Source organism: Plectropomus leopardus, chromosome 9 (genome assembly GCF_026936395.1).
Source record: "Plectropomus leopardus strain MGB_pleo_1.0 chromosome 9, ASM2693639v1, whole genome shotgun sequence".
Taxonomy (NCBI): Eukaryota; Metazoa; Chordata; class Actinopteri; order Perciformes; family Serranidae; genus Plectropomus; species Plectropomus leopardus.
Window position 1 is genome coordinate 35,154,401 of NC_142184.1, and position 20,207 is coordinate 35,174,607.

Sequence of the window (20,207 nt, forward strand, 5' to 3'; positions counted from 1 at the left end):
ATAAAAATACATGTAACCGACGGTGAGAACAGATAGTAATGCTTCAAAAGTGCCCTGCGCTGCGTCAAGTGAGATAAAGGAAGGGACCGGAAGTTTTAAATTTTGTCTTCACAATAAGATATTTTTCCTACATATCTATTGGTAGTGCCCTAGCTATGGGTTCAACTGACCTTTTTTAATGATATTGCAGTTATTCACGTCCATTGTCAAAGTTATGTGGTATATGTCTGTAGTTGAGGATACGCGAATCTTGCATAAACATGCACACCATGAATTTTTCGGCGAAAGTCCCGATCGGAAGTCGCACTGGTTTCATTTAACTTCACAGCAGTCTCTCGTTTCAAGCAACGCTCGCCGGACACACGCTCCATTCATCCCTCCGTCTTTATTTACCGGTGAACGCGACTGGCGTCGTGTGTGTGAAGTGTTCCCCAGGCAGGCATGTCAGGCTCAACCTCCCCGCCTCCCTCGGTGGAGGCTGTGGGAGCGGAGGGGTGTTTCCCCCCCGGGTACAAACCTTTCAAACCCGAAGAGCACGGCCTTGAGCGCGGGTTCCGTCTCACAGCCTTCTCGGACCTGAAAGGATGAGGCTGCAAGGTCCCGCAGGAGGCTCTGCTCAAACTCCTGGCGGGACTGGAGGCGGACCGGGCCGACGGGACAGGGAAGGCCGGAGACCAAGCTTCAGACTTCGGCCAACAACTGCCCGGCCCCCGGCTCGGTAAGAAACAAACACGGCATTAGCAGAGCTAGCCTTCATATCCCACGCATCTTGTCAAAAACCCTAATGGTGGTTAACGTCAGTTATCTAGCCTAACTGTTGCTAACTATGCTAGCATGTGTTAACTCATATGGCAGCTCATTTGACAGATGGACAGATATGGGCGAAAAAAACAGCGTGTTTTTGACAATGTTAGTCCTTAAATATTGAAATTGTTAGCATAAACGTGCTAACAGTAGTAAGTTTTCACTTAGTACATCGTAAATACGTAAAGACAGTTACCTAGTTAGCTAATAGGGTTCAGGATGAAGTTACGTGAGTTGTCAAATTACCAAACGGTAGGAATGATTCAGCAGAAATATTTTTATGCGTTCAGTGCAAAGTTCAAGCTTTTGGTCAAACATTTCTTCTAGTAAAGGGAGTTTCGCAATATTGAGTGGAAATGCTGTTTTAAGTTTACCACATTTAGGGGCAACCTTCAGTATATGGAAAGCGTCGTATGTAAAGCTAGTTACACAGTGTGACCATAGAAACCCCTGTGCTGCTGTTATTCTGCTGTTCACACATCATACTACCTTTAGTAAACAACATGGACACAAGTTCACACCCAGACTATTAAAAAAAGTACGCGTATTATGAACACTTAAAACAAGTTCATAGTTATTGCACTGCCATTTGTGCATTATTGCAAAACATTGCACAAGTGTCTCTCCTTCCTCACTGCTGTGTGTTTGCAGGTGTAGGGATGGACTGCTGTGTGATTCCCCTCAGACATGGAGGACTCTCACTGGTCCAGACCACAGACTTCTTCTACCCTCTGGTGGAGGATCCTTACATGATGGTGAGTTAGTGGCAGGTGTTTGCTCCTGAGAACTGCTGCAAACACGGAAACCATGCGGTCACTGGGAAACTATCCAGGAAGTGAGGCCGTTCAAACCGGTCCAAACACAACATTATTTGTGGTGACAGACTCGTCTGACTACTTTAAGTGTTTGGATTAAACAATCGGATAGTGTGAGTCATTTTCTGTCAGTTGACTAATCAGTTAATCAGCATTATTTTAATGCCCTTTCTCTTTTCAACCTAACAGAACTATACTCTTTGACAGTGTCTGTTGTACAGCATCATTCAGCGACTATGAATTGTGCACATGATTCAACCCTTAGCTGTTAATATCACACACACTCCTATCGACCTGCGCACAAAATGCACTTTTCAAAACCAAGCTTTAAAAAATAGTGCACATTAATATTATTTTCTACTTTCATTGAGTTAAATGTTTTTAATCAGCATTAGTCCTAATCAAGTCCTAATATCAAATATTCTGTAATTTTCCGAATTTGAACTATTTAAATGCCAGGTTTTTGTCATGATGCCACCATTTTTTCGATGAAAAAAACAATAACATGAAAAATGAATTATCAGTATACTACACGATAAGTGTATTATTATTTTTTAATATCACAGCCTAGGATATGTCAGTGTTTAGCAGCAAGATTGATTTTTATATATTATTATTTTTTGTCCAGTGATGAATACACTCATACTGCTTTGCACACAAAATGCACTTTTCAAAATCAGACTATAAAAAATATTGTACATTAATATGATTTTCTTTTTGAATTTAGTTATATTTTTAACCAACATCAGTCCTAATCATGAATAGATGAAAAAAATAGATGAAAAAAACCCCCAATTAATTCAGCAACTGCTGTATATCAACCCTTTGCAACCTCAGCAATTTAGTTGGATTTCTTTAGTAAACAGGGGAAAAGGGAATGAGCAACGCCACAAAAAATGTCCCACAAATTGCAAGAAATTAGTTAAAGGTGTTGAATGAAAATTCTATGAAAATGAATTGTAAAAAAAAAAAAGGGAGAAAACTTTGTGAAACATGTCCAGAAAACTTTATTTCTAATTATCTTAAATTTATTTTCAAATTATGTTACAGGGAAAAAAATACAGTTCTTATTTTATTTTGTTATCTTTTAAAATTTTCAGGACTTTTTTTTTTTTCTTTTTTCTGGGTCATTTCCTTGTTTGTGTTTGTTTCTATTTTTCTTTTCTTTGCTCATTTTTAGGCAATTTTCTTATAACATTTTACAAATGTATTGCACATTTTTGAGCCTAAAACATGTGAGCCTCATGTTTTAGAAAGAAATCAAATCCATTTGTTCAGGTTTCAAAAGGTAAATTGAATGTTAAAACCAACTTTTAGATGACTGTTTGTGTAAAAAGTCTTAAAGTTAGTGGAGGAGGAATGGAGATGTGATACACAGGTGAGATACTCCGTCTACTATTTCATATATTTTCAATACTAAAGATAAGCAAAGATACTCGATATGATAACCTTCAATTTTAAAACCACGGTATCCCTTAAAAGCGGTATACTGCTGCAACTCTTTGCATAAATCATGTGCACTCACTGTACACTTTGCATTTACTACACCATAAGCAGTGTGTATTTTATGATGCATTTGCTGTGAGGATCCTAAAGGTTTAATGTCACCAAATGCTGACATCATGTAATGTGTGCCTTTCATAAACTCTGTTATTTATCTACTTCTTGTGGAAAATATGGCCTCTATTTTCCTACTATAGAAAGACAAATGTGAAAAATATTGGCTTAAATGGGAGTATTATAAAACACAGCACTCACTGTGTAATGTGCATCATTATGTTTTTCAAGTGTTCTCTTTTTGACTCTGTTTTTTAAATATAAGCAAAAATTCTTGTAAGTTGAAATACCTGTTTATATTGCCATATCTAACTTATTCCAAAGGATTATGAGTTTGAGGGTCCTTGTATCATCAGTTCATGAACAGGCATTGAATTAATCAGTCTAAAAAATAAGTTCTTAATTGGTCTAAAATCTTAACTTCTCATGTCTTAAAAGTGCTTAGATATAAAAGGTCTGATTTTATGACTCTTTTTCAACATTGAAAAACATAGTTAAATCTCAAAATAACTGGTAAATTAAAAAAAAAATTCCCAGAATACCACTTGTATTACTGTCACCCAAAAGTCACATTTTTTATTAAAGTTAATATTTGGGGGAAAAAATCTCCCTAATCTTAAATTACTGGTTTCAAGTATTCTTTTTTTATTGTTTTTTTTGTGGGGTTTGGGTTTTGTTTTTTTTTTTTAGTGAAATCAATCCCAAATTTCATTTTGAGTGGCACTGAAAAAGTATTAATCAAATAATAATAATTTAATAAAATTCCACTTGCTGTAAGCTGTAGGAACCCTGTACACAGACACAGTTTCAGCGCTGTTACTTCCTCCTTTGGTGCCTTAAAAGCGAGACAACTCTGTTGCCCAATACCGCTGCCATACCTTTATATACAGAGTGGCGAGGTGATGTAATGGTGCCATATAGTCGCCTTGAACAGGCAGTTTAAAAGATGTCAGTGTTTCTGTAAGTTATTCATAACTCAGCACACTGCTGACAGAGCCTCATCACTAGATGCACAGGAAACATTTTTCTAAGTTACAGATATAGTAGTTCAAGGGCAGCAGGAGTCATTCTGAAGGGGCTGAATGTTTTTCATCATGTTGTGTAAAATTTGGTTCCAACCTGATACTCTGTATTAAAAATGATCATTTTTAAGACATGATTATGATGATAGAGTAAGCGTTTTTGCTCTCTCACGCTCTGTGTGTGTGTCTATGTATGTGTGTGTGTGTGTGTGTGTGTGTGTGTGTGTGTGTGTGTGTGTGTGTGTGTGTGTGTGTCTGTCTGTCTGTCTGTCTGTCTCAGGGCAGGATAGCGTGTGCTAATGTCCTCAGTGATCTCTACGCCATGGGCATCACAGAGTGTGACAACATGCTGATGCTGCTGAGTGTCAGCCAGAAGATGAATGACAAGGTAACGTGTGCTCACGGGCGATTGTCAAGGTCTTGACTTTGCTTTTATTTATTGATGTCACTTTTGTGTTTCCTTTGCTGATCTAATGTGCACTCATTACAGTGAATGCCGTCTATCTTTTAAACAGAGTGGATTTTACACATGTAAAAACAGATTCCTGTAAAGTTCATTCAGGTCTCCTTTTATGACTCTTTATCATCTGTGTGTGCATCTGTGACTCAGGACCGTGAGCGGGTGATGCCGCTGATCATTCAAGGCTTTCGTGATGCAGCAGAGGAGGGAGGGACTTCTGTGACAGGTGGCCAGACAGTGATCAACCCCTGGATCATTGTAGGAGGAGTAGCATCAGTTGTATGCCAGCCAAATGAGTTCATCATGTGAGTCTGTTAAACTGTTGCTGTGTCTCTGCGTCTTCGGTGACTGTGCTTATTCTTTATGTATTCATACATTTTATTTGATAGGGACATTCCAAATATGGTACAACCTCAGCATGTTACAAAAAGGAAGGCATCATAGTTCCATACAATAACAGGCCTAGTTTAACAGTTATAGCAAAGAGATGAGAAAAGGGGTTAATATTCTTATATTATTTATTTTAGATTACATAGAATTACAACACAAAAAAGACACAAATATCAAGGTTACACGCACTTACAACAACTACTAGACATTCTAAAATAGTTTAAAATGCTCACATCTCTGATTCTGCTTCAGCCAAACTGGACCACTTTTGTTAAAAATCTTAAGCTCTTGTGTCAGTTTTATTTCAGTGGGTAGTGTGTTGCACATTTTAGAGCCTTTTATGGAAATATGTGATTTTACAGTTGCTGTGTGCTGTGCCCCTGGTGTTCCTTCCACTGTTGTGCCTGCTGATAAATTAGCATGAAACATTTGGTGTGAAATTTTGACTGCATTTAAAAACCAGTTTGAGGGATGAGAATTTTAGGAAATTATCACAACTGAGCAAACTGTACTGCTTCAGTGTGTGACAGTGATGCCATCTCATGGCTTTATTTAAGCATTATTTTTACAGCTTGGTTATTCAAAGATGCAACAGGCTTAGCTGTGATCATGTTATTATAATATCCACATCTTTGATTTTTCATGTTATTTTGTCAGGAGAGGGGATTTCAAATCACCTTGTTTGTATACCTGCCCAGCCTCAAAGATTTCTGTGATTGCCCAGAATGCATTTCATCAGCCCCCAACAGAACGTACTTGACCTTGTTAATTCATCCAGCAGGGGGTGTGTAGAAATAATTGTAGCCTGTAGTGAGCTGGTTTGGTAATATTAGGCTGTGCTCATGACAGCTGCCACAGTCTCAACACAAAACATGTCAACATGTCTTGTGGCTGTACGTCCCTCTGAGCTGTAGACCTTTGTCCACAACAAACATTTTGACATCTAGTCAAGTCGAGTCAGTTTTACAAATACAGCCTCATATCACAAATTTGTCTCAAGGTGCTTTGTGTTAAAGCTACAGCACCGTCTGTGTTAAGGCTACATCCAAGCTGAGACCTTTTTGTTTTAACACATTTAACTATAGCTACTGTGTGCCCAGCGTCCACTCTACTCCCAACATTTTGGTAAACTCAAAACTGATAATTTTGAAAACGTTGCTTCATCGGTTTCAGTTGAAGACACTGGGGTTGATTTTTAGTGGGACGGGTGGAAACTAAGACTTTTAATAACCATGATGCATGTTTGCTTCCGATATGGATTCATAATTCAGGATGTGTCTGTCGTTGTTTCTTAAGTAGCAATGATGTGCAGACGATGAAGAAACCTCCGCTGACACTGACTTAGTTGCATAAGAATCAATTTATTACAACAAAGTTCAGCATCCACCAGGCACCATGGTCTGCCTGGGAGAGGATTCAGGACCAATGTGAATCTCTCTGTCTTACAGCTCATACATGTGTCTTATATAGGTACAAGTATCTACACATTTATCAGTCACCCATTGTGTTCAACCACAAAAACCCCAAGGGGACACATTCCATGTAATTTAAGCCATGTGTCCGTACTCCAGACATCAGACCCCAAGGCCTAACCATCCCTTAACCTTTGACCTCAAGATAAGACCCATATAAACAGAGCATAATACACCTCACATTAAGATTCAAAAAGGTTAATTGTCATTCTGAAAGTTACATTAGAGGGGAAAAAAACTAAGTACTGAGGTCCCAGTAAAAGCAGCAATAAAATAGAATGTAAAACCAGTCAAAGCAAAAAATAAATTTGATGAAATAAAATGATAGAATCTAAGACTGAGAAATGATAAAAACAACACAAATTTAACAGCGCAATTAGTGTTAATGAACATAAGTGTTATTGCACATACTCTTCTAAATAAATCATTTTTAGGTCATTTTCTCAGTCACCTTTTACTAATTTCTAGCAATTGGTGCCAAGTTGGTCATTGCCTTTTTTTCCATGTGTTTTTGAAAGAAATCAAACCAATTTTCTCTGGTTTCAAAGCCATCACAGGTGTATCTTTCTAAAAGTCACTTTTTGTAAACTTTGCAATTTATTTTGATTTCAGCGTCTTGTGCAGTACAATTTCAATATAGATATACATCTTCAACATGATCTTCTTATCTAATTACACTTTCCCAGCCATTACTACTACGAAAGTCAAAGAAACCTAATATATTAGTAACACAAAAAAGTCAAGAGAAAATAAAGTACATCTTAAAAAAGATAGTAATAATAATAACAACATATCATATCATCATGACATCTGGCTTCATCTCTGACTGGGGACCTTTGCTGCATGTCATCCCCCTCTCGCCCTGCATATCCTGTTTGTGTGTCCTTCACTATCTAATGAAAGAATATCTAGAAGGAAAGATCTCAGTGCAAAAACAGGGCTGTTAAAGGACTCCTCCTCTTTAATTTGAGCTTTTGAAACCGAAGTGCGCATGTAATATTCTCAATCTCCAACATAAAGGAACATCTAAGCTTTATATGAAGTTTACATATTGTGTCTGACTGGACAACAGCGATAAGCGTGTGTTTTGTTTTTCCAGGCCGGATGGTGCTGTCCCAGGGGACGTCCTGGTTCTGACTAAACCTCTGGGGACGCAGGTGGCTGTGAACGCTCACCAGTGGCTGGATCAGGTCAGCCTCTCAGCTCCGCTCACATGAACATTATTTTGGTGTGTCATTATACTGATGTGTTTTTGTGCTCCCATCCTCCTCATGATGTGCCCCTTCCTGTCTCTGTTTTTCTGTCTCACCAGCCTGAACGGTGGAACAAGATCAAGTTGGTCGTCACCAGAGAGGAAGTAAAAGAGGCCTATCAGGAAGCCATGTTCTCCATGGCAACGCTAAACCGCACAGGTACATTACACCCGAGTCATTATGCAGTGAAGTTCTGAACACATCTCTGGTCAAAGAAATGTATTAACTAGGGCTGTCAAATGATTCATTTTTTATCCCTGAATTTCTGTAGTTAATCTCGAGGAATTGCATTTTTTTTAATCAAATGTTTAAAATTACATAATTTTGCATTTCAAAACAGATATGAAATCCATATTAACAAATTAACAATGTAAAGCAATTCTCACCAGAGCGATTGGGATTTGAAATAATGACAGCTAGTGTGGTGGCTGCAATAGAAATAAAGCTGCTAATGTTTTGAACATCCATCACCATGGTTACTGGAATGGTATCACCAGAGGAGAAGTTGCAGAACATCACTCAGTGGAAATACAGTCAATATCTCGCAATTGTGTGTTGACATTTTCAAAATATCACTTCAGTTTTGCGCAAATCTGTTACAGAAACCCTGTGTGTGTGTGTGTGTGTGTGTGTGTGTGTGTGTGTGTGTGTGTGTGTGTGTGTGTGTGTGTGTGTGTGTGTGTGTGTGTGTGTGTGTGTGTGTGTGTGTGTGTGTGTGTGTGTGTGTGTGAAAACTGTCCCACAACCTCAAGAGTTTTGTCCACTGAATCAGTTTATTGTTTTCCTGATAACTCAATATGCAACAACTCAAAAGTCCACCTGAGTCCCTACAAACAAATCAGGAAATCATAATAAAATAACGCCTTAATCGTGGATGGATGGCCTAAATCTCTCTTAATACCTCAGTGGTCAATATTTGCATTTCAGGAAATTATTCACAATTTATACACCCCATAGCTCCTCACAGTACTATGGGGGACGGTATAAACTTTCAAAATGTCCTAAAACGGCATTTCAGATGGACTTAACATTTAGCTCTAATGCTGCAGCAGCCCTGAGAGACATTCATAATCTTTTCTCTGCATGAGCAGATTACTTTTGACTCATCCACTGAGCTGTTTGGGAGTTTTTCAAAATGAAATGAGCCGTTAAAAAATCACAGCGTTGTCAGTTTCCATCTCTGTGGCAGCAGGGGAACAAAATAGCAGCACAAGATTTAATTTATTTTTTTTTCTTTTAAGTGTTATGGCCGGACCTTAATGTCATCACAATTAACACATTAACGCTGACAGTCCTAGTATTAATTTCTATTACTGCTATATGTGTGTTTCCACAGCATTGAAATATATTTACTCTCAGCTTTTTTTCTTTAATTCTGAAGTAAAGAGAGGAATAAAAAATAACATCGGCCTACATCGGCTCTGGTTGAGCTGAAGTTGAAATCTCTGTGACTTCCTGTCACATTTGATTTAATGTGATTGAATTATTTCTCCAGCGGCCGGCCTGATGCACAAGTTCCAGGCTCATGCTGCGACAGACGTGACAGGTTTTGGGCTGTTGGGGCACGCCAACAACCTGGCAGCGCAACAACGCAACGAGGTGGCCTTCGTCATCCACAACCTACCAATCATAGCCAAGATGGCTGCCATCAGTAAAGCCTGTGGAAACCTGTTCAGCCTCGTGCAGGGCACTTCAGCAGAGACTTCCGGTAAGAAACTGACATTGACACTCAATGACTTTTTTTCTTGTCCTGATTTTAGTCTTTTATCTCCAGCTCTGGTATGGAAATAAAGAAATGAGTATGAAAGCATATTAGTGTTTCCTGACTGTTGCCCCTGTTCTGTTTTTGTTTAGTTTACGTCTTTATGTAAAGAGGTTTGACATCCAGCGTTCTGCATGGAGTAGACTGGACAGTGTTTACTTATTTGCCTGAGCTACGGTGCCTAGCTACAGTTTTTGGCGATTATTTGGCAACAAAATAGAATACATAGTCGACCACTACACCAGCAGCAGCAGTAGCCTGAACCGCTGATACGAGGCAGGATGGATCCATGCTCTCATGCTGTTTACACCAAATTCTGACCCGATCATCCCAATGTAATCAAAGACATTTTTTTAAATCTTCTATTATCCAATTTTGATGAGCCTGTGTGATTTGTAGCCTCAGCTTCCTGTTCTTAGCTGACAGCAGTGGCCCTCAGCGTGGTCTTCTGCCGCTGTGGCCCGTCTGCGTCAAGGTTCCACGTGTTTTCCATTCAGAGATGCTCTTCTGCACACCTCGGTTGAGTGGTTATTTGAGTTACTGTTACCTTTCTATCAGCTTCAACCAGTCTGGCCATTCTCCTCAGACCTCTGGCCCGCTGCTCACTGGATATTTTCTCTTTTTTGGACCATTCTCTGTAAACCCTAGAAACGGTTATGTGTGAAAATCCCTGCTGAAATACTCAGACCAGCCCATCTGGCACCAACAACCATGCCACGTCACCTTTCCTCCCCATTTCAGTGCTCACTTTGGACTGCAGCAGATTGTCTTGACCATGTCTACATGCCTAAATGCACTGAGTTGCTGCCATGTGATTGGCGGATTAGATATTTGCGTTTACAAGCAGTTGAACAGGTGTACCTAATTAAGTGTCCGGTGAGTGTATTTACACAATAAACTTAAAGCTATTTGTACTCAGATGTCTAATGTGGTCTGAAAGATAAACTGAGAGGTCTGGATAAGTATGGACTTTTGAAATGGAAAATGTGTATGAACCTCTAATGCAACATGATTTAGCCATAATTAGATAATTGTTGTTTGAAAGCACGCACTATTTAAACCAAGTGTTGAGCTAAAACCCTCTCCTCCTCCTGCAGGTGGGCTGCTGGTGTGTCTGCCTAGAGAGCAGGCGGCCAAGTTTTGCTCGGAGATGAAGAGCCAGAGCTCCGCGGCCGGAGGTCAGGGGGCGGCGGGCGGAGCGTGGATAATCGGAATCGTTGAGAAAGGCGACCGCCGCGCTCGCATTATCGACAAGCCCCGCATCATCGAGGTTCCACCACGAGGAAGCCAGGCAGCAAATCAGGACAACAACTCCAGCAGCCCAGCCCCCAGCCCCAATCTGTCATAGACACTGCCACCCCTCTGACACTGGTCCAGTGTGTGTGTGTGTGTGTGTGTGTGTGTGTGTGTGTGTGTGTGTGTGTGTGTGTGTGTGTGTGTGTGTGTGTGTGTGTGTGTGTGTGTGTGTGTGTGTGTGTGTGTGTGTGTGTGTGTGTGTGTGTGTGTGTGTGTGTGTTTTTGCTGTTTGCATCTCCCTTTCCAGACAAAATGCTAAGAGCACACCGACCAAAAACACTGTCATCTTTAACAGGGGGAGAGGGAATGGACAGCATGAGCTATTATTTATCCGTTTTTGAGAGAGCTGCTGAAATGAGGCCTGCCGTCACCGTTTTGGAATGAAATGTAAATTCAGGGCAGTAAGCTGCACCACCCAGCCCTTCTTATTTAGACCTGCCTTTTGTTTCCCCCTTTCCTAATCCATTTAGATTTCTTTAATTTATCTCAAAGTAGAAATGAGGTTCAATTTTAAACAAAACATTCCAAATCACTCTTGCCAGTTAAAAATGAATTTGAGTGTGAATATGTGTGTGTGTTTGTGTGTGAGTATTTTATCATGTGACTGGGGGTGCTTTGCTGTGGGGAAGCGTCGACTCTCCTTTTGGAAGACGTTCATGTCGATTAATGTTGGTGAATGTATCGTGTGGAAAAAGAAACGGCACGCAGCCCTGCCCTGACAGTCCAGAGGAAGGCTTGAGCAGCTTCCTTCGGACCAGCCGGGCGGCGCTCAAGTGTCCGTCTGTGTCAGCTGACCGGCCGTCCAGCACCAAGTCCCTCCCTCTCTTCCTCTTCATGAAGCTCTGCCTTTAAACCCCAGCCAGTGGGGGCAGGCGGAGTGGATGTCTGCCTGTGGATGGAGGTGGGACTTGCAGCACTGGAGGTCTGAGGCTGTCTGTGTTTGGAGATTTCCTGCTTTTCACAATCAATAAAACCATCATCAACTCAGACTCAGGCACCGTTTGGCTGTTATGTGAGTGATCAAACATTATTTGTATGTTGGAGTGTAAAGAGTTGGATTTAAAAAATGCACTGAATGTGTCTGACCACTGTCACCCAGACAAAACCTTCTCACAGCAGCCGACGTGTTTCCACAGCAGCAAAAGCACAAGCAACAAGTAGCATTCATGATTCTGTGTAGCTGTGAGGAAGCATGCTCGATATCAGGAGCTGGAACACCTTAACAACACAACAACTACTCTGCTTGGTTTGATCAGATCTCATTAATATTACATTTTTGGATAATCGATTATGAATCTTAAACATACATTTATTAAGCATTTTGATCAGTCAATCAATCAGTCATTATTTGTATAGCACTTTTCATACAAGCAAAACTGTAACAAAAAGTGCTTCATACAAAAAATACCAGAATCCCCCTACGTCACACACACACACACATTCATACACACAAGTAGACACATTGGTAAAAAAGCAAGACTTTGTAATGAATTTAAGCACTAAAATAAGATTACTTATTAAAACCAGGAATTGAAGAAACACTGCCATAAGTGAGGAAACACCAGAGGCAGGATAAACCTTTAGATAAAGATTAAAATATATAAATATAATATGATTAATAAGTCAAACATATAAATAAAATACTCCAAATAGCAGATAAAATGTAAATAAAAGGGTAACAGAACAAATAATAATAATTAAAAATGTAAGAAAAAATAAAAAATAAAATAATGTACAATGTAGTAAATCAATAAAACAGACTAAAATGTATAAATGAATAGTAAATAAATAAACATGTAAAGCTGAGTTAAAAGCCAAACGAAAAGGGTAGGTCTGGAGTTTGCCCTTAAAAATATCATCCACCTCTGCTGCTTGATGTTGTAGGTTGTCAAGGTGGGGATCATTTCCCCTTCTTTACATAGGATTGGCTAAGGCTCTCATTTGGCTGAAACCATGAGCACCAAAGAAGAAGTAATAGCGGCAGAGTAAATAAGAGAGATGTAAATATATATATGTGTGTGTGTGCGTGCGTGTGTGTGTGTATGTATGTATGTATATATATATATATATATATATTTTGAATCAAAAATCAAAACACATCTTTTCTGATTAGTTTTATGTGATAGGAATTAAAAGTCCCCAGACCCCAAATAGAAGACTGAATAAACCTGTTGAGTTCGAATTCAAGCAAATAATAGCCAGGGCTACTAACTGAAGTTTTATGAAACTTTATCCAGCTCTGTTGTTTGGTAGTTTATTAAACTGCGTCATATTTTAAATGGTGACCTCATGTTTATGCTCATTGTGTGTTCATTGTGGAAGTTGATGCTGAACGCTGTCACTGTCTCTGCTCGCCCTCACCAGCAGGTGTCTCTGTAACACCGTGTAGCAGTGATGGTGCAGGGACAACACCATAGACAAGACGGCTGAGGTTTTTATTCTGTTGTGTGTGTGTGTGTGTGTGTGTGTGTGTGTGTGTGTGTGTGTGTGTTTTCTTTTATTTGAAATTGTTTCAGATGTAATACTAAAATGAGAATTTTCCTATTTATTTTTTTTTAAATATCTTGCTCTAAAAAAAAAAACAGCTGTGGGTGGTATTTCTCCTCCAACCAGCAGGGGGCGGCGTGTCATTAAATACAGGAGCGTGAAGCAGAAGAAGAAATGCGGATGTGTGCTCGGTGTAAACAAACGAGTCATCCAGTAGTGTCAATAGTTAATACCCAATTTAACCGTTAAACTGTGTTTTTAATAGAAACAAATGGACATGTGAGGAATGGCGTTGGAGGTATTTTGAATTTATAAGCTTTGGGCAGCGTGTGGACACCATGCCGTATCTGGGCGGTGAGGACACGGTGAGGGAGCTGAGGAGAGCTCTGTCCAACCCCAACGTCCAGTCCGACCAGCTGCGGTACAGGAACACCATCCTCAAAGTCATCAGGTAGGTCACATTCAGTCAGACACACTGACAGACAAAAAGACAGACTGTCCTCAGGACATTCACCAGACATAGCGGCTTATCTGCAGGGCCGGAATAATCTATCAGGAGCCCCCGGGGCAAAAAGTTGGTGTTGGGCCCCTCTGACTCTGTGGCCAAGTCAAACACACAAGCTGAGCATAAAAAAACCCACCAAAAACTACATGATAACATATTGACAATTTCCTCATTTTGCAATCTCAAAATGATAAAGTTGTCTGCCATTTTGTCACAATTGAGTTATTCATATTTTCGTATTTTGTGACAACTTATTGACAGTGTGTTTGTTGTTGTTTTTTTTGTAATTCATTAATGCATTAATGCATTTTTGTACATTTAATTTAAAACACAGGTTCATATCATTTGTACTATTTGGAATGCAATAATTTGAAGCTTAATATTTTATAACAGCTCAGAAAGCGCTCAGAACCTACAATTCTAACATGGCGATTTCTGAAATGTCACACATTTCCTCAAAAGGTCTGTTGTTCAACTAAAAGGCAAGAAACTTGCCTTAGAAGAACCTAGGAACACTAATCAGCTATTATGGCTTAAATATAATGGCCAGTGAGCAGTGATAACTAATACGTCTTTGGGGTCATCAGGTGGGAACCTCCTTTTATCTCTGTGTTAGTTCCACAACACCTCCAGGAGGCAAGGCAGCGAACTCTGGCATCCCAGAGCCACTCCCCTAGTGCCAGCTCACTGCTCCTACGCAGCCCAAACTATCCTCCAGGTAGTGACAATGCCGATACTACCAGATACAAGGCTAAGCTACCACATGGCTATCACAGATACAAGGCTAGGCAGAGAGGGAATGAATCTGGGGCAGGGAGAACAGGAAATGCAATACAGTCCTTCAGAATGATGCCAACTATAACAACTATAACTAACTATAACAACTTATTGTTTGTTTTGGGATTTTTTTTATTTACTTTTTTAAAAAATCTATTTTCAAAAGATTTCCTTTAATGATATATTTATTTAATTAATCATTGTAAATATTTTTTCCTTTTGGCTTATTTTCAGGTAATTTAAAAGTTACTTACATTACTACTTGTAGGCCTAACTTTTCACTCATACCTTGCTAATTTTCGGTACATTTCTTAAGTTGCTCAGTGCCGCCTTATGTTTAAAAAAAAATTCAAGTCAATTTGCTCACGTTTCAAAGGATTAATTTATCCATTACTTTGATTTATGACCAAATACTTGCAAAACCAGTGTCATCATTTCCTCCATCCTCTGCTGTCTTTTGTGTGTCTATCTCAGGTCGATGTCTCAGGGCGTGGATGTGTCAGGCCTGTTCAGTGAGATGGTCAAAGCGTGTGCCACAGTGGACATCGTCCAGAAGAAACTGGTCTATGTCTTTCTGTGTTCCTATGCCACCTTAAACCCCGAGCTGTCTCTGTTGGTCATCAACACCCTGAGGAAAGACTGTCAGGATCCAAACCCCATGGTGCGCAGCCTGGCCCTGAGGAACATGACCAACCTCAGGTGAGATGCCCCACATACACACAGACCTCAGTACAAGTCGTCACATCAGCCTGTGACCGCTGGGATAAGTGTGTTTTTTAACTATGTGTCCCAGGTTACCCAGTCTGGTGGAGTACGTAGAGCAGCCGCTGACAGCAGGACTGAGGGACAGAGCAGCCTGTGTGCGAAGAGTGGCTGTTCTCGGCTGGGCCAAACTGCACAATCTCCAACCAAACTCTGAGATCGGTAGGCTGGATGTTAGTATACTCGTCTGGTATGCTTTACAGTTCAAAGTTTGCTTGCTTGCTGCAGATAATAGATGCTGATACTAAAATGTGCAACTACTAAAAGTAAACGATAGCTACTAGGAACTAAATAACAAAGTATATATTTTTTTACTGTCAATTGTTGACACTGTTTCCATGATTTCCACCATCTCTGCTGCCCTGATATGTCACGCAAATGTGACAACTCGACAACTCGGATATCATCGAATTTCCCCATTTCCCAGTTGTAATTACGACTTTGGAGCGCTGTTCAAGTACTTGTCACTCAGAAGCAACATATTTCTGAGGAGCACATGAAGGCAGCATAACACACTTGAATCTCTGACTTAACTGTCTGCAGTCGAATTGAATTGTAGGTATTGTAGGCACCAGGAAGAAGAATGTGTGGAATATGAAGGTAAACTCACTGTTTATGCTTTACCGATTTTATTTCTCATTTTAAAACAAAGTCAATCACGACTCTGAAAATATCGTAGGAGTGCAATGTTTAATCGGTGGACTTAATGGGTATTGTGTTCTGTTATGATTAGGGCCATTACAAACTCTGAATTCTGTTAGTTGAATCAGATTTGGCAGTTCCATATGAATTTCACTCCAAGTGCTGGTCCGCAGCTGCTGGTACCTGTAGCAGACTTCTCACAGAGTGCACGGCTTGGCATAGTGTAATGACGTATACTGCACACTAACACAACTCCCCTTCAACCAAAAAATATGAATCTCACTCGACTCGGGGCAGCCCTCCTTATTTATTCTTAAAGTATACATGCATAAATATGTTTTGAGGTTTGTGGATTTTTTTTAAGATTATTTTTTGGGGCTTTTATTGCCTTTAATTAACAGGACAGTGTGAGTCCAGTGTGAGTGAGGGGGAGAGAGAGAGTGGGAGACATGCAGCAAAGGACTGAGGCCAGACTTGAACCAGTGGCTGCTGCAGCGAGGACACAGCCTCTGCACATGGGGCGCCGCTCTAGCCACTGAGCCACCAGGCGCCCCATGTTTTGAGTTTTTTTGTATATGCATCCACACCATGTCTACAGAGCTCCCGTTCATGATTCTTCCAGATGCTGCAGTGGTGAATGAGCTGTACAGCCTGCTGAGGGACCCAGACCCCGTGGTGATGGTGAACTGCCTCCGAGCTCTGGAGGAGATCCTGAAGGAGGAGGGAGGAGTTGCTATTAATAAACCCATCACCCATCACCTCCTCAACAGGTTAGAACATCAGAAATCTATGTCACTGAATGATAATCGGTAAAACAAGGGAATCTATTAACCCTTTTAACCTGAGTTAATTGTCTTGATTACTGTCATAAACATGAGAATAAGGCAAAGAAGGAGCGACCCAAAAATTAGCTAGAGGTTTGTGAAAAGTACAAAAAAATTACTTTAGAATTATTATAAACAAAGGGTAAGGAGAACAACATTAAATAACAAAAGCCATTTTTGGGAAAAATGTATTTAACATGTACTTTGTGTTTTTAGTTTGGCCAATGTCCCATTCACTAAGATAGAGGGGGTGAGGCTTATGACCTATACCGCAGTCAGCCACCAGGGGGTGATCCAGACTGAAAAGTTACACTTTGGGGGAGCTGTCATGTCGTCCATCTTTATATACATTTTATGGTTTCAGCAGAATTGAAATTTTTGATTTTTTTCTCAATAAATGATACTGTGCCACATGGTCACAGTCATGACTGACTAAAGCAGCTAAAGCCATTTTTTTTCTCCTTTGATTTTAGCACAAACCAAACTTCTGTCACACTGCAGCAGTTATAATCATTCCCTTCATATTTGTTACGCTTGCTGTTTTTATTCCCGTGTCATCTGAAGCTATTTTGATGTGCTGAAAAGGCTTTGGCGGTATGTAATATTTCATACCTTCATCCTTCCTGAATTTCACCAGGGTAAATGATATTTGACTTTTTAAGCGTGCAGCACTTACACAAGGCTTATTTGCCTTGTTAACTCATCATAAAACACACTTCAATCAAACTTGTCAGAAACAAAATAAAACTCACCCAGACAATCTTGGTTACTCTTGTTAGTAATCGTTACTATGTCTAATGTTTCAACAATCACCAGGTACAGTTTGGTCCAAATAAATCCTTAATTCACCAAGTTAGAATTTAGAAGGCATGTCGTTATTCCCCACAGTCTCTCTCTCTTTGCTTGCTGGCTGCCAGCTGTTTACAGTCCTGTAACTTCCCCCTTCACTACTAGGTGTCACTGTGTCTTTCAGCTCAGCTGCCTGTTCCACCAGTAGAGACTGGAGAATGAGCTCTGGTGGTGTGTACTGTACATTACATACAATGAGTTCAATAGGAAGAGGCACACCTGTATTTATGATGGTATTGAAAAACATACCGTAGGAATTTCTTAATACTCTGGTATACTGTAATGATATATGTAATGATAACGTGATAACCTGTTCTAATACTGTAACCCTACTGAGTGCCCTCCGAGAGTCAAACAATATGCTCAGTGTGTCATGAAGCATAATGAATATATATCTTTAACATTTCATAGTTTATGTGCTACTTAGTAAATACATTTTATATTTTCTTTAGAAGGAGAACTCCTTTTGTTCTATCTTCTTTGTGATTTTGTCTAACATTAATCTGCAGCACTGAGCCGTTGTCTCCGTATGCAGCCATAAGCCATTTATCTACCCTGAGTTAATCAAATCAGCATAGCTTAATTGCTTCCCATTGCTTCCTGATAGATTTCTCTGCAAGTCAGTGTTACCAGGAAGGCATTAGAGGAAAGCATTAGAGGTAGGAAGAACTTTCTAGATGCTTTACATCAACTGCAGGCTGTACAAGACATTTCTGCTGTGGGAGATTTTGTCTCCAGCATTCCCAGAGGAATTACTTTCTAGCATTTTTATTTTAAGTCAGAATAATCATGAAAACCACAATTTCATGATGCCAGGATTATATGAAGGCAGAGGCAAATTGGTGCAATTTCTTTAAAAAATATAGGGAAAAGGCAAGAAGCAACCTAGGAGTAAATGTTCCACAAACTGCAAAAAATGAGTAGATTTAAAAAATTCTTTTTTGAATCTAAGGAAATACTACATTGATAATTCCCATAACCACATATATAAATTGGTGTTAAAATATGATATTAATTTTTAAGCACCCTTTTCACATTATTTCCTTGTTCTTTAAAAAAACTTTTTTTAAAAACCAATTTTCAGATACATTTTTGGGCCATTTTTAAATTTTGTTTTTCATTGCCCTCCTCTAATGGTTTTTTAAAGAAATCAACCCAATTTTCTTCGGTTTCACAGCGTTAAGTCAGCATACATTATCATTGTGGTTTTAAAGAAGTTGCAATATGCTTATTATTGCAAATGTGTATTGTGATCTATTGCAATCTATTGCCTATTCTCAACTCAAAATTAAGTAAGAAAAAGTTCTCAGTCTGTTCATCTTACTTCAGTCATTCTTATTGCACCAATTTGCACCAAGAAGAATAAAAAATTGTATTGTTCTGGTAGTCTACCAGAAGTTACATTTGTATTTGAAATATTAATAATTTAGTAAATTAAAAGATCAATACTTGGTGTGAGTGTATTAATACACTGTTGCAGGCAAAAATATTTCAATATCCACCAACCCTACTAATATCTGATACGATACGACACTATCATGATACTTAGGTGCATATTCACTATGTTTTGTAGTTTTACAAGTATTGCATTTTTTGTAAAGCTTTTTAACATTATACCATGGGAAAAAGATGAATCATAAAAATAAATACACATCACATTGTAAAAAACTAACTAATAACAATTTTGTGGTCTTATTTTTAACAATTTTATCCTTCTGAAGCACTTTGTGACCTTGCTTTGTAAATGAGCCAAATAGAGAAACTTTACTTACTTACTGGAATTTACATGTACAATAGAATGAATTTTAAAAAAATGTCTTAATCTACTACATTAAGCTGTCTCTGCAGTATTTCCCATACATTGATCTATTTGTGGCAGCTCAACATTGACCCCCACTTATTGATTTTTTTTGTAGTATTTATAATGATATCTGTTTTTAATGTATTATTTGTTTCTTTATATGGTTACTTAGTATTTTTTTATTACAATTTTAATTTCTAGTATTTATCTATTTATCATTTATTTAGTATTTATTTATTTAGTATTTATTGGTATATTTATAATATGTATTTAGTATTTATTTATTTATAATTTTATTCCATTGTGGAGCTGCACACAGATCATTGATTCGCTCAGCCCCTCGCCTCTTTCTATCTCTTTCTCTCTCTCTCTCTCTCTTTCTTTCTCTTTCTTTCTCTCTCTCTTTCTCTCTCTTTCTCTCTCTCTCTCTCTCTCTCTCTCTCTCTCTCTCTCTCTCTCTCTCTCTCTGTCTATTAGACCACAAATGAGACAAATTAGCAAAGTCCTGCATGCACCCTGTGGTCCCTCTGCTTCACTACATGCCTCTAAGGGCCTGTCTCCCAGGAGGAGATCAGGCGGAAGCTTCCAGAAACAGACCTTCAGTCGTGGCTGTAGACACTTAAATTCACTCAGCACAATATTTGCAGTTGGCTGAGTCTAATCTGTGTAAAGACAGCAACAGAAAGTTTGTAGATTTGCACTGGCTTAATTCAAGTTGCAGCATCATAT

At 39.2% G+C, this 20,207-nt stretch overlaps 2 protein-coding genes across 2 annotated transcripts in view; both read left to right on the forward strand.

Annotated features, from left to right (window-relative positions):
- The first annotated feature begins 327 nt into the window (after positions 1-327).
- On the forward strand, positions 328-11,820 carry sephs3 (selenophosphate synthetase 3). Its single transcript, XM_042491134.2, has 8 exons — positions 328-718; positions 1,456-1,559; positions 4,479-4,586; positions 4,809-4,963; positions 7,620-7,710; positions 7,833-7,932; positions 9,269-9,481; positions 10,633-11,820. The coding sequence occupies exons 1-8, from the start codon at positions 442-444 to the stop codon at positions 10,881-10,883; spliced, it is 1,299 nt and encodes a 432-aa protein (XP_042347068.2). The 5' UTR covers positions 328-441; the 3' UTR covers positions 10,884-11,820.
- Positions 11,821-13,385: 1,565 nt separating this feature from the next.
- Positions 13,386-20,207, forward strand: part of ap4b1 (adaptor related protein complex 4 subunit beta 1) — a 29,895-nt gene continuing 23,073 nt past the window's right edge. The window contains exons 1-4 of the mRNA XM_088082637.1: positions 13,386-13,769; positions 15,075-15,299; positions 15,394-15,524; positions 16,627-16,774. Coding sequence (XP_087938763.1) covers positions 13,657-13,769; positions 15,075-15,299; positions 15,394-15,524; positions 16,627-16,774 — 617 coding nt within the window. The 5' untranslated portion in view covers positions 13,386-13,656. The remainder of the gene's footprint in view (positions 13,770-15,074; positions 15,300-15,393; positions 15,525-16,626; positions 16,775-20,207) is intronic.